Genomic DNA, 12,736 nt, shown 5'->3' with positions numbered 1-12,736 from the left:
TGATGAAGGACAAACCGTGGTTTGTTACGTGTGCCACAAGGAAGGTCACAAGTCCTATGAGTGCAAGGTGAAGAATGGGGGAGGAGCAAAGAAGAAGGAGAAAAAGCAAACAAGCAAGCTCTCCAACACCTACACCAACAAGGTGGACAAGAAGGCCTCCACAGCTTATCTCTTGAAGAAGAAGAAAAATGACAAGGTGGTGGCCATCAAGGTGAACAAGCAAACCAACAATGGGGTAAAACGCTTTTGGGTGCCAAAGGAAATTATTTCAAACATGAAGAACACCAAGAAGGTTTGGATCCCGAAAGGGAAGTGAGAAGTCCATCGGACTTCGGGGAATTTGGAGACTTGGCAAAGTATGGGTGCATTTCATGGGGTGCATCATGATGGACAAAGTCATTGCCAAGTAGGTTAGTGAATACTATGGACCCAAATTCCTCTTCCCATGTTAGGTAACTAGATGTCATTACTTTCAATTAGTATTCATTTTAATTGGTATTATTTTTCAATTGATATACTCTTAAAGCATCTAGTTATCTTTCATGCCTATGTTTGCATTTACATGCTTAAATCTTTTGTCATGCATTCAATAGGTATATCATACGGTAGGCTTGCTCGGTTTCATTATCAACCCTTGGAGCAAACCTACATGGTTTAAAATTGTTTAGGAGCACGACACATAGCTTGTTTTATAATTATTTATCTAATATGTGCCAAAGTCCAAATTGTAGATAATCTCTCCCAAATATCATCTTTCAAGTGGTATTTTGATACTTAAATCAATGTGCACAAATTTTACAAGTATTCAACACTTGTGTGCACAAATTTAGGGGGAGCTTAATCTACAAGTTGGATGCTTTGAGACTAACACCTTTTCAAGCTTATCTTGTGTGTAGTAGTCTCATTGCAAGGAAAATAGAGTCCCCGGAGGAAAGCATTATACTTCAATTGGTAGAAATCAAATTGATTTTCACATGTGGTATTTCTAAACTGATATCACCATGTTGATCTCACTTTGATATTTATTTGCTTTCTCCATGCATTATATAGATTAACCTCTCTTGTGCAATAAATTGCTAATTATGCATATGCTTTGCTTTTTACCATGCATAAATTTAGGGGGAGCTTAGTCTATATAATGTGATAGTCAAGTTTTGTGACCTATTCCATGCTAATCAAATCCTTCATTTGGTTCACAAAGTTTGACCCTCCCTTGTGCTACTAATGTATTCCTTTTTGAGTGTTTGATGTCAAAGGGGGAGAAATTGAAGGACCAAAGACAAGCATTTAGTTACAAGTAGTAATGGTCCGAGAAAGGGAGGAAAGTGAATTATGGATTAGTCTAAGTAATGGGAGAATTTCTTTAGAAAGCTAGGCTTTAATCCATAATATCACATGGGGACATTTGCAAGGGCAAGACAAGCTTTTAAGTAAAGGTTTAATTGGTATCTGTCATTTAGTATCATATAACATTGCCCTTTGCATTGCATCCTAGCAAGTAGGTAGTTTTTAATCTCCAAATTCTTATCATTTGCTTGCTTTGGTCGTGTTGTCATCAATCACCAAAAAGGGGGAGATTATAAGGAAAATGGACCCTTGGCCCATTTACTTTGGATTTTGGTGTTTGATGACTAACACAACCAAATTGGACTAATGAATTTGCAAGTGTTTATTTTGTAGTTCAATAGGGTGCAAGACGTGACTTGGACGAAGGCGACGTGGTGATCCGATGATCAACACCTTAAGAAAGACCTTAGAAGCACAAGAGAAGACCCAAGATATCAAGCAAAGTCCAAGCACGAAGATTGGAACCAAGCCGTACGCAAGATCGCGAAGAAACGAGCTCACTGAGGTGACCGGACGCTGGACAAGCCACCGAACGCTGGGCAGAGGACTCGACAGACAGGCGACCGGACACTAGACCGGACGCTGGCGACAACCGACCGGACGCAGGACAGCAGCGTCTGATCGAGTATAGTTAGGTTCCAGAGTGGCAAATCTGCGACCGAACGCGTCCGGTGGCAGCTGACCGGACGCTGGCTAGCGTCCGATCAGTATATTGTCGGCTCAACGGTCAGGACGACCGGACACGTCCGGTCAGGACGATTCAACGTCTGGTCAGTAGCAGTTTCGCGGGAATTCGACCCCAACGGCTACTTTCTCAGTGGGGCTTATAAATACAACTCCCAACCGGCCATTTGAGTGCAGTGGAGCTAAGGAAACATACCAAGGGTGTTGATACACCATTTTAGTGATCTCCACTTGCATAGTGCTTAGTAATTCATCAGGTGATTAGCGTAGGTGCTTTGCGAAGTGCTTAGGTTGATTAGACCACCGCTTATGCGCTTGCTCTAGGTTTAGGCCCAGTGTTTAGTGAGGTTTGCATACCTCTTACCACTCGGTGCTTGTGAGCACCATTGTTGTACATCGAAGGGGCTTGAAGTCTTGTGAGATCACACCAACCGTGTTTGTGGTGTGGCCGTCACCGTGTACTAGAGGGAACAAGGCCCGTGGTGTTTTGGCCGGAAGCTTGATAGTGAAGACGGCGGGGAGCATCCGGGAGAGGCTTACCGAAAGGCACGTCAGAGACCCACTTGCGCGTGGGGAAGGCTCGAGGCTATCCACGGAGTTACCCGATCGGGAGCTTGGCTCTTGCGAGGAATTCCTTGCAAGGGGCTCCAACGAGGACTAGGGGGAAGCTTGCGCACTTCTCGATACCTCGGTAAAAATACCGGAGTCGTCGACGGAAGTTTGTATATCTCTACCTTGCTCATTAGCTTCCGTATTTACTTTGATTACTTTACTACGTTTGCGGTAGAGATAGCAACACACTAGCAAAACCATAGTTGCATATCTAGATAGTTTATCAGTTGTATAGGTTTTGCTAGGATTAGAAAAAGAGGCCATAGTTTAGAGTTAGAATTTTTAAGTTGCCTAATTCACCCCCCCCCCCCCCCTCTTAGGCGTCACAGTCCCTTCAGAAACGATGCGGAAAACACACGAACTGGACTCTAACACGACCTAACCAGCAATAAGACATTCACTAGGACACAAACTCAACACGACGGACTCTAAAACTGAAATATACAAAGGCTATGGTGCGGAAGGTTCTAGGACAGGAAAAACGAGTATGGCACTGGACTATGGAACAAATGCGAAACACTCAAACTAGGGAATAAATGTGAACCTGACGGTATACCTTAGCTCTGATTACCACTTAATGGAAACAGGGATCCCGATCTTCCGTCAGGTGGTGGTAACTATCGTTGTGGCGGAGAATGGCACCCCGATCTGGCTTCAGATCGAAAAATCGAACCCTGCAATCTTAGCACCACAGCTCCTATGGTTATCAACCGAGTCTCAGACCAGGTTGACCTCGCCAAGAAGGCTAATCCCTGCCTGCGCAACGAAGAACACAAGCAAGAACAAGAAAGAACACAACCAAATTGCAGATGAATGATTAATCTCTCAAAGTTGGAGTCTCACAAACCGATGAACGGCGAAACTGTTCTTGACAGAATAATCTAAGCAAAATCCAAAACCTAATGACAGCGGCGGCGTATGATTATAAAGGTCTTAGGGTCGTCGCCTACCCTGGACGCGCCCCCTAATGGGCCCAAACACGATACACGGTCCAACGGACCAAAAGACGGTGTCGCAGCACCCTGGTAGATTCTGAACGCTGACTTGTTTCGACGATTCCCATTGATTCCGAAGAGCTTTTGACATGAGACCAATTGGATTGGCTTTCTTATCAAATTAGCTTTCCATCCATATGTGGATCGTCGAAAACAGAGTCCGGATGCGTCCTGGGTGACTAGTTTAAGGCAGACTGGTCCTGGAGGCCGAGGCAGACTCGAAATCGTGTTGGACCGGGCCTCCGGTTCCTGTTGGACGTCCTTGCTGGTCATCTTCGCCTCCACCACGTCCTCTAAGTCCTTCATGACCCTCTCCAATGTTCCTAAGCAAGATAACATTATTAGGTAGTAGTCTATTCTCAAAAGTATAAAAAGGATCCCTTAAGAACGAGCTCACCTCTAAATTGAGTTGACGCATTCGAGCCTGGATCATTGGACCTTGTATGACGGTTGGAGGATCAGCGGGTATATCCGAAGGAGTGATGTCCTCATCAGCTTTGCCCCTAGCCAGCTAGGCGTTGTCCAAGAGCTTCCATCTTGTGGAAGAGCCTTGGAAAGTTTGTATTGCCCTTCGATTTCTTAGTGGAAAGCTCAAGTGATCTTTGTGGTCGCTTTGAGAGAGGCAAGGAGGTGGAAGAGACTCCGATCTTGGTGGTCACCTCAACAACGAGAACGTAGGAGCTTCTTTGTGGGGTTGCCGAACCTCGGGCTAAATCCTTGTATCCCGTGTGCTTGTTGTTGTGATTGCTATAGATTACTTGTATTTGTTTGTCTCTTTCTCTCCCAAACTTTATTTTAGGGTTTTGACTCGATCTACGGTTTGAAGGCATTACGGCGTAAGGGAGTGACCCAACATCTTCACCAAACTACTAGGAAGTGGGGTTGTAAGATTATTTATCCGCAAAGTTAAATTTAGCACTGCTTTTGTAGTTCACGTAGGCGTCGGAACTGCTGACGTTTGTGCCAGAACTTCTGACGATGTCGGGAGTTCCGACCCAAACGCCGGGACTTCCGACATTGACTGACAAATTTGAACTTAGCATTTGCAGTTAATTTTTAGATACGTCTATTCACCCCCACTCTAGGCATTGTTATATCCTTTCAGAGGTCCTTTCACTAATCTTACTACGTGCTTGGTTTGCATCATGGATCGGCTCTGGAGCCATCTGATCCTACGTCCGAACCTATAACTTATTTGGATTGAGGCATGGAAGATTTCATCCGGCACCGAGTGATACTTCGTAGTGAAGGCTGCTCTTCATATCCTGGAATCAACTCATCCGCTGAAAAACAAGGAGCCACCTCGTCCCACGACAATCCGGATTGGTTGATCCGGCAAACCAAACAGCCTGTTAAGGAATGAAGAATGAACCCATAATGCATCACCCTATCTAGAATGGATTGATTTCTCAAACCTAACACTCCATTACATAAACGGAGACGGACTCTGAATCTGTCTCGGCTTGCAGTATTGGTACGTGCAATTTTGGGAGAGCAATAGAATTCAAGCATTATTCCAGGCTAGTAGCCCAGCCAAGAACAAAGAGTGTGTTGATTCACAGAAAACGTAGGGCAACAATGTTTCTTTTTAAGAGTCTGCAGCATGCATTTTTTGTGCATTTTTGTACTGAATACATTCAGGAACACTGTACAGAAATTAAGGAACCTATGCACAATATGGCACAAATATATGCAAATACTTTTAAACGTGTTTTACAAGGAATTCTGAAGAAACAATAGAGATTGGACTTGGACAGAATTCTTCAATATGGCTTTTGCCCGGAGAACATGATGAAAAGAAACAATAGAGCTTGGACTTGGGCAGAATTCTTCAATACGGCTTTTGCCCGGAGAACATGATAAATGACCTCTGAACATTGCTGCTGTAGTTGACAAGGCCACAGGATTTGCACAAGTCTTCTAGCTCTCGTTCAGTAAAATAGTTGTAGCTGGTGTTAACTGGTCCAACAATCTGCACCATAATAAGTGGTAAAAGGCAGAACAAATTAGATAAGCTCAGCGAAAAAGAGAAAAGTAACTAGGAAAGATGTCCAAATACCTGTCTAAGTGGCCTTAGTGCTTCAACAGAGAACGGGTTGTTCCTGGGAGAGGATAAGAAGGTGGTTCCCACAAAGACTCCACCAGGTCTCAGGACACGGCTTATTTCAGCTACCTGATAATTAGACGTCAGTAAATATTTCATGATCACACGAATGGAAGGGCAGGATTGTCATTGTCGGTTGGCAGTGCACTAATGATACAATTTAAGTTCTGATTTATCGAGTTGGCTAAGATGCAATGTCGTATTCAGATGACAACAACATGAATAGAATCAGGGAAGCTATACTGGAAACACATAGGGGAAAATGTTATCACTATTTAATATTGAATAATGGACGTTCATGCTTCTATATACTTTTGCTAAAATTTCAGCACGGTCCCAATGGAGAAGGTAAGAGTATGATTTATAAGCATCCCGGCTTCATCAGTTGTTTTGTTTAATACAAGACAAATCTTTATCAGATGAAAAGTTATGGTTGACTAGGAAAAGCTTTTATGTACCAGATGTAACTATAAGCAGATATTGTGCAGTTACATGTTGTATAACAACATAAATTTTAATCTTTTTTTTTTAATATTAGCACAACTGCACAAGTCAAAAGTGCAAATGAGAAATTGTACCGCATTAGAGGGTAAGGGCCAACAATGGATAGCCGCTCCAGCATGAATGGCATCTACTGAACAAGAAGCAAAAGGGAGCCTTGAAATATCTGCTCTCACGAGTGCTAGATTCCTGCAGAACCAAAAGAGGAAAACAGTTACGTGGCTGCTAGGATTGAGAGGAGAGAGTCGAGGGGAGCGACGGCGGCTGACGTGCTACAGTACCCGTGGCGCTACAGTGCCGCGGGTACTGTTCACGGGGTGGCGGCTAGGGCTGTAAGGGCGCGGGGGGAGGCCGGCCGCGGGGCTTTGCCCACGGCCGGCAAGAGAGAAGGGATTTCCTTCTAATCTCTTGCTTGATTATAGATTGATACATCTCCTCTCATTATATAGAGAGGTCTGACTTAGCCCCTAAGCAAGCGACTAATTAACCCTAATGGGCTAAGGCCCAATAGGCCCTTGACTCCTATAACACTACATCCCACCTGGACATGCAGCTCGTCCTCGAGCTGCAAGCTAACGATGACACTAACGATGCCTCCACTAGACACAAACCTAACATCTAAAAATAAGCCTTTTATATCTCGGCTTATTTTATTGACCTGAAGAAGACTACGACTCTTTATTTTTGACTCCTGAAGATACGGCGGGCACCCTCCGCTTGCTGGACCAGCACGTGTGTAGCCACCTGGATCCCATGGAGACCATCGGAACGAGAGGGGTGCACGGGTATGGCCACCTAGAATTAGTGGCAACAGCAACCAGCGGAGACGTGCTCGTGGCGGACGGTGGCGGAATGCGATGGCGCTAAGCAGTGCGTCCCCGCCGGTGACAAGGAGGGAAGCTGCTCCCATATCGCCGGTGCCGCCATGCTTACGCCTGAAGACAACAGCAGGTCGGCGTGGTTGCTTGTGGCCGTCTGACCAGGCGAGGTCGACCGACCATGCTAGGTTACGCTCCCCTATGCTGAGGTCGACCACCGCCAAGGTCGCCTCGTGCATAGGTGAGCGCATCTTCTGCAGCCGCCGGCGCGCTAGGAGGCCACGCGCCGCAGCCTGCAGCCGCACCACCGCAAACACCTTGCAGGCACTTGCCCGCGCAATCGCCTTCCTCTCCGTGAGCTGCAAGGCTGCTGCTGTAGGGACGACTGGCCGCCGCCGCTTGAAGATGGGGTGTTGTCGTCCCTGCCGGCGCGCTAGGAGGCAATACGCCACCGCCTGCAGCTGCGCCGCCGATGCCTGGATGTCATCCACGCCCCCATAGAAGACGCCATCGCTGTCCTGCTGTGGCGGCACGGGGTTGGGGGTGGTGAACGACGGGATCAATGAAGGAGAGGTGGAAGACGATGGCCTGGCATCGGTGGGCATCCCGTAGGGGTACGAGATCGGCAACATCTGCTGGGAAAACGGCAGGGACGGCTGGGGTGGTGCTGCGTAGGTCGGCATCGGCGGATGGAGGTACTGGAGGATGGACTGCATCGTCAGCCGCATCTCCGCCATGCCATTGCTGAGATCGACGATGGCCGCCGTCGTTTGCTCGGGCGTGAGGATGACCCGCGGGGCAGCTGGCGCGCCCATAGGCAGCGACGACGTCGGCACCATCGCCGACGTGGAGGAGAACGCAGGTGGCGGCGCGGTGGTGGTGGCAGGCAGCAGCGCCGACGGAGACGCTGGCGGCAGCGGGTGGACATGATTGAACCACATGATCGAACCAGATATCTCTGATACCAGATGTTATGTGGCTGCTAGGATTGAGAGGAGAGAGTCGAGGGGAGCGACGGCGGCTAATGTGCTACAGTACCCTCGGCGCTACAGTGCCGCGGGTACTGTTCATGGGGTGGCGGCTAGGGCTGCAAGGGCGCTGGGGGAGGCCGGCCGCGGGGCTTCGCCCACGGCCGGCAAGAGAGAAGGGATTTCCTTCTAATCTCTTACTTGATTATAGATTGATACATCTCCTCTCATTATATAGAGAGGTCTGACTTGGCCCCTAAGCAAGCGAGTAATTAACCCTAATGGGCTAAGGCCCAATAGGCCCTTGACTCCTATAACAAAAACAGTCATTGGTTTGCATGGCTTGATCTTGGAAAAAAGATAACAAAAGTTATCAATTATTGCTTAACTTATATATTTTATTGAAAGCTCGATGGGGGGAAATTTTCTTGGGAGAAATACAGTAACACAATAATGGATGAACTGTTGATTACAATCCACTACAGTCTTTAGACAATAGATATTAGTATTGTTTTTTTTTTCCGAAAACGCAGGAGAGCTGCGCATCATTATATTAAGAAGAAAGAAAGGGGCTAGAGCCCTACAACACACACCACACACAACCCCACACAAATAACATTCGCGCCTGACAAGGACAAAAGGCGACCAAACACTATCACTAAGCTAACTACCAAAGAGAGGGGCTGTCAAGGAGGACAGACCCTTGGGTCCTGCTACACTCCACAACCGGCGCTCTTCTCTAGCAAGGGAGAGAGCTCGTCCAAGGTTGGGGGTAATTCCATAAAAAACGCAACGATTCCGGTGATTCCAAAGAGTCCAAGCACCAAGCACAATAAGAGAGTTGAGACCTTTTTGCATTAATCCACTTGTTGCTCGAATAGCCTTTTCCCACCATATATCAAAGGAAGAATCAGAAGGCTGTGGTGACAAGGAGTGTAGGCCGACCTGTCTCAAAAGGAGATACCAAAATTGTCTAGCAAAGACACAGGAGACTAGGAGGTGGTTGATAGTCTCATCCTCCTGATCACAGAGAGGGCACTGCACAGGATGAGGCAGCCCACGACACGCAAGGCGATCTGCTGTCCAGCACCGATTGTGGGCCACCAACCAAAGAAAAAAACGACATTTGGGCGGTGCCCAGGTTCTCCAAATCCTCTCGTATGGACCAAACTCAGTAGATCCCTGGAAGAAACCCTCATAGGCAGACTTGGCTGAGTATTTCCCACTAGCAGAGAAACGCCATATGTGGACATCTTCAACATCAGGCTCTAACTCAAAATTGTACAGCAATTCCCAGAGATGGAGGAAGTCGACAATAACACCTACAGTGCGGGCTCCTTTAATATCCAAAACCCAGCTGCGACCAGTAAGAGCTTCTTGTACCGTACGTTGCTTCACCCTTCTCTTCGGGATGGCTTCGAGTAGTCTCGGTGCAAGGTCAACGATACACTGTCCATGGATCCAACGATCAATCCAGAACAAAGTGTGATTCCCATTGCCCACTTCCGATATAACGGCTATCGAGAAGAAGGCATAAACTTGGCCCGGGATCTGAATAGGAAGGGCTGCCCATGGGCGACGAGGTTCAGTTTTTTTCAACCAAACCCATCTCATCCTTAGTGCCCAACAAAGATGCTTGAGGTCAGAAATGCCAAGCCCACCTAGTTCAGGTGGACGGGTAACCTTTCCCCAAGCCACAAGACAGTGTCCTCCACGAGCATCTTTGCGGCCCCTCCAAAGAAAACTTCTCCGCAGTTTGTCCACGGCTTTAATTGCCCATGGTGGGAAATCAACTGATATTAGTATTGTTGGTACTCCCTCCATTCAAAATTATAAGATGTTTTGGCTTTTCTAGATTCATAGCTTTTGCTATGCATTTAGATATACACTATGTCTGGATATATATAATAAAAGTCAAAAACAATGTATTTAGAAAAGCCAAAACGTCTTACAATTTGGAATGGAGGGAGTATTAAACTAGAAAAAACATTCGCTTCCAACAAACATCATAGTGATCCCCTGCCCTAACCTTTTATTGATAATATGCTTGGTTTGTTGCATAAAAAATGCTTTGACCTTCCCCAACTTCTCAATAGCTAATTAGTGAGCATGAAGTGAGTACTGGATTGGAAAATTATGGCTCCTAATTCAACCCTAAATCCCCTGTTAATCTGCATCCATGATCCAGCAGAAACTTTTCCTTCAGTGCTACAGGGAAGCTCACCACACATAAAAAAAAGATTCAGAAACAGGACAGAGAGCTTACGCATTGAGGAGAGTATCATCTTGCTTAATGAATTCATAGCATTGGCGAAGCATATTCTCAGAGAAGTCCAAAGCGATCACAGCTGAGTATGTCCCAGATTTTGCAAACTTCCTACTAAACAAGCCACTGCCACAGCTGACATCAAGAAGGATACCACCAGCAACGGGTTGAAAATAGTCTTGAGCCATTTGAAACTGACAACGCCAGCAGATCCGAAGAGGGACATGCATAAGAGAGTGAAGAGTTGAAGATCTTTGCTAGACGAACAATTTTCGAATTGCGATGACTTAAAAAGTCTTTTGTTGCAACAGAAAAACAATATGCACAACATACTTACTGTCTAAAATGTATTAATTATTCAATCATAGGAAAGACTTTTCTAACTCATCATGCAGTAAAACAATGGTGTCGAAGATGAAGTTATCCAGCAGAAAAGCACCTCTTCATCAAGACCAGGGAAACCACTCCGATTAAAGTTTTGTCGCCACCCTCTCTCATAAAGAAATGAGACAAGTGGACTCCTGAACAGCTCAGTTCTAGCGGGCTTCTGTTCACTATATTCTTTTGTCCCTGCAGTTACAGTGAGGTCCAAGAAGATGTCTTTGCTGGTAAATGACTTGTTGCACTTTGAACACTTGAATCCCGACCTATAAATTGCTGGCCTGGAGCATGCATATATAATCCAAAAGAACATAAATGTCAATCAAGCCAAAAACATTTGTTGGAAAGATGAGCAGAAATGTACTAGGACATACAGGTTTATGCCTGGTGGCCCTTTTCTCATCAGCGGCTCGTAGCAGACAGGGCAGGCAAACACCTCAGTTTCCATAATGCTATTCTGCTGCGCTTTTGTTTCCTGTAAAGACTGCATCACGAAAATTATGAGATCTTCAGTTTGCATGGTACAAGAAAGATATTATTGTCAGGGAGGAACGCCAAATGTCCTAGAGAAATGGATAGCAGGGTCTGGTAGGAAATATTTTGCTAGTAACAAACAATTGACCCACATCACAGAATCACAAACCCCAGAGAAATTCTCAGAGGCAAGCAGCATCTACCAAAACTTAACAAAGCCAGCATAATCTAGGCATACATGGGCAGAAAACGACTCTGACAATCAGAAGTGGGAACCACTATAGTCTCTGCTTTCCACTTTAACTTTTCCCAAGGCACCACGTTACGTGATTTGGATGTACCCAAGAGCAGAGCAAGGTGATTGTGGAAGATGCGTAGGTTCATGTGTACAGATAAACTTGTCAGTTGATTTTGATTATCCAATGGGCAGGTCTTTGGTGTGATGGCGTCACCAGTTGTTCGCATATACCAGGCGCAGCAACTGATACCAGAAATACGGACCAGGCTGCAGATAAGATCTCCATTACCCGCAGCACTGAAGGAAGCCGTGCTAATCGCCGGGCAACAGGTTGCTGGCAACCGAGCCGAGCATAACCGCAAACACATGGCGGGCGAGATAACCAGTCCGTTGACTACAACAGAAGCAACCTGTAAACCCGACGAGAGGAGAGGAGCACGTACCAGCTCCGCGGCGATCGCCGCGGCTGCAGCGGCGGCGCGGAGAGTAGGGAACCCGGGCCGACGGGGACGGGATGGGCCCACAGCGGGGGCGGGGAGCTGTAGCGAGGGTCGCGCGGAGGAGGAGGACGCGGCCGCCGCGGGTCGTACCAGCAGCTGCAGCCCCATGGCGCGCAGCACAGCGACCGACATCGCGGAGCTGCGTGCTTGGGTTGGAGGGGTCTTGGCGAGCAGCTAGCGCTCGCCGGTCGCCGCTTGGGGGGTTCGTTGTGGTGGGCGTGGGTGGCAGCGGTTACGGCGTGGCGTGGCGCGACGCGCGCCCGTTCGCCAGGGGGCGACGCGGGCGAGACGGCTCTGATCCTGCGTCGGCCGCGTGGCGAGCCGCGCTCTGCCGTGGTTACCACTCGCGCGCGTGAAGATTTTTCGTTTTTTTTAATCAGTCGTGAAGATTTTTCGTTTTTTCTTAATCAGTCGTGAAGATTTTTCGTTTTTTTTAATCAGTCGTGAAGATTTTTCGTTTTTTCTTAATCAGTCGTGAAGATTTTTCGTTGTTTCCTCTCCGGCACATAGCATAGGCAACTCTTATAAAACACATCGCCAGCGGTAAAAGACCTTCCGCTGTACGTCTCTCCTGATCAACACGGCAGATGAAAGTACAAGAATAAATAGACATAAGATAAAAAGAATATTTTTTATTCCTCTTAATATTAGTAATTATAACATAGAGCTCATATATATATATATATATATATATATATATATATATATATATATATATATATATATATATATATATATATATATATATATATATGCTAAGGCCTAAGAGTTCGCTAAGAACCCACGTATCTTCTTCTCCTTCATGCAGGTTCCGCCGATCATGCAGATGTCAACAGGGACGGCTCCAA

The 12,736-nt window shown here is 46.5% G+C and overlaps 1 protein-coding gene across 1 annotated transcript; it reads right to left on the bottom strand.

Moving 5' to 3' along the window:
• Window positions 1-5,206: 5,206 nt before the first annotated feature.
• Window positions 5,207-12,200, bottom strand: LOC136521016 (uncharacterized methyltransferase At2g41040, chloroplastic-like). Its single transcript, XM_066514739.1, has 7 exons — window positions 11,832-12,200; window positions 11,051-11,160; window positions 10,735-10,957; window positions 10,296-10,489; window positions 6,321-6,432; window positions 5,698-5,811; window positions 5,207-5,610 (listed from the first exon to the last, which is right to left on the bottom strand). Exons 1-7 carry the CDS (start codon window positions 12,018-12,020, stop codon window positions 5,470-5,472), a joined length of 1,083 nt encoding a protein of 360 aa, XP_066370836.1. The 5' UTR covers window positions 12,021-12,200; the 3' UTR covers window positions 5,207-5,469.
• Between the last annotated feature and the right edge of the window lie 536 nt (window positions 12,201-12,736).

The sequence above is a fragment of the Miscanthus floridulus genome, chromosome 18 (genome assembly GCF_019320115.1).
Source record: "Miscanthus floridulus cultivar M001 chromosome 18, ASM1932011v1, whole genome shotgun sequence".
In the NCBI taxonomy this organism is placed as follows: domain Eukaryota; kingdom Viridiplantae; phylum Streptophyta; class Magnoliopsida; order Poales; family Poaceae; genus Miscanthus; species Miscanthus floridulus.
The sequence above is the reverse complement of the archived record's forward strand: the minus strand, read 5'-3'. Positions and strand labels throughout refer to the sequence as shown.

Coding starts and splice junctions, on each gene's coding strand:
- LOC136521016 (XM_066514739.1), bottom strand. CDS start 12,020: ATGTCGGTCGCTGTGCTGCGCGCCATGGGGCTGCAGCTGCTGGTACGA. Junction 11,161..11,831: donor CGGCGATCGCCGCGGAGCTG/GTACGTGCTCCT, acceptor TTCGTGATGCAG/TCTTTACAGGAAACAAAAGC. Junction 6,433..10,295: donor GATGATACTCTCCTCAATGC/GTAAGCTCTCTG, acceptor TTGGTTCTGCAG/GAATCTAGCACTCGTGAGAG.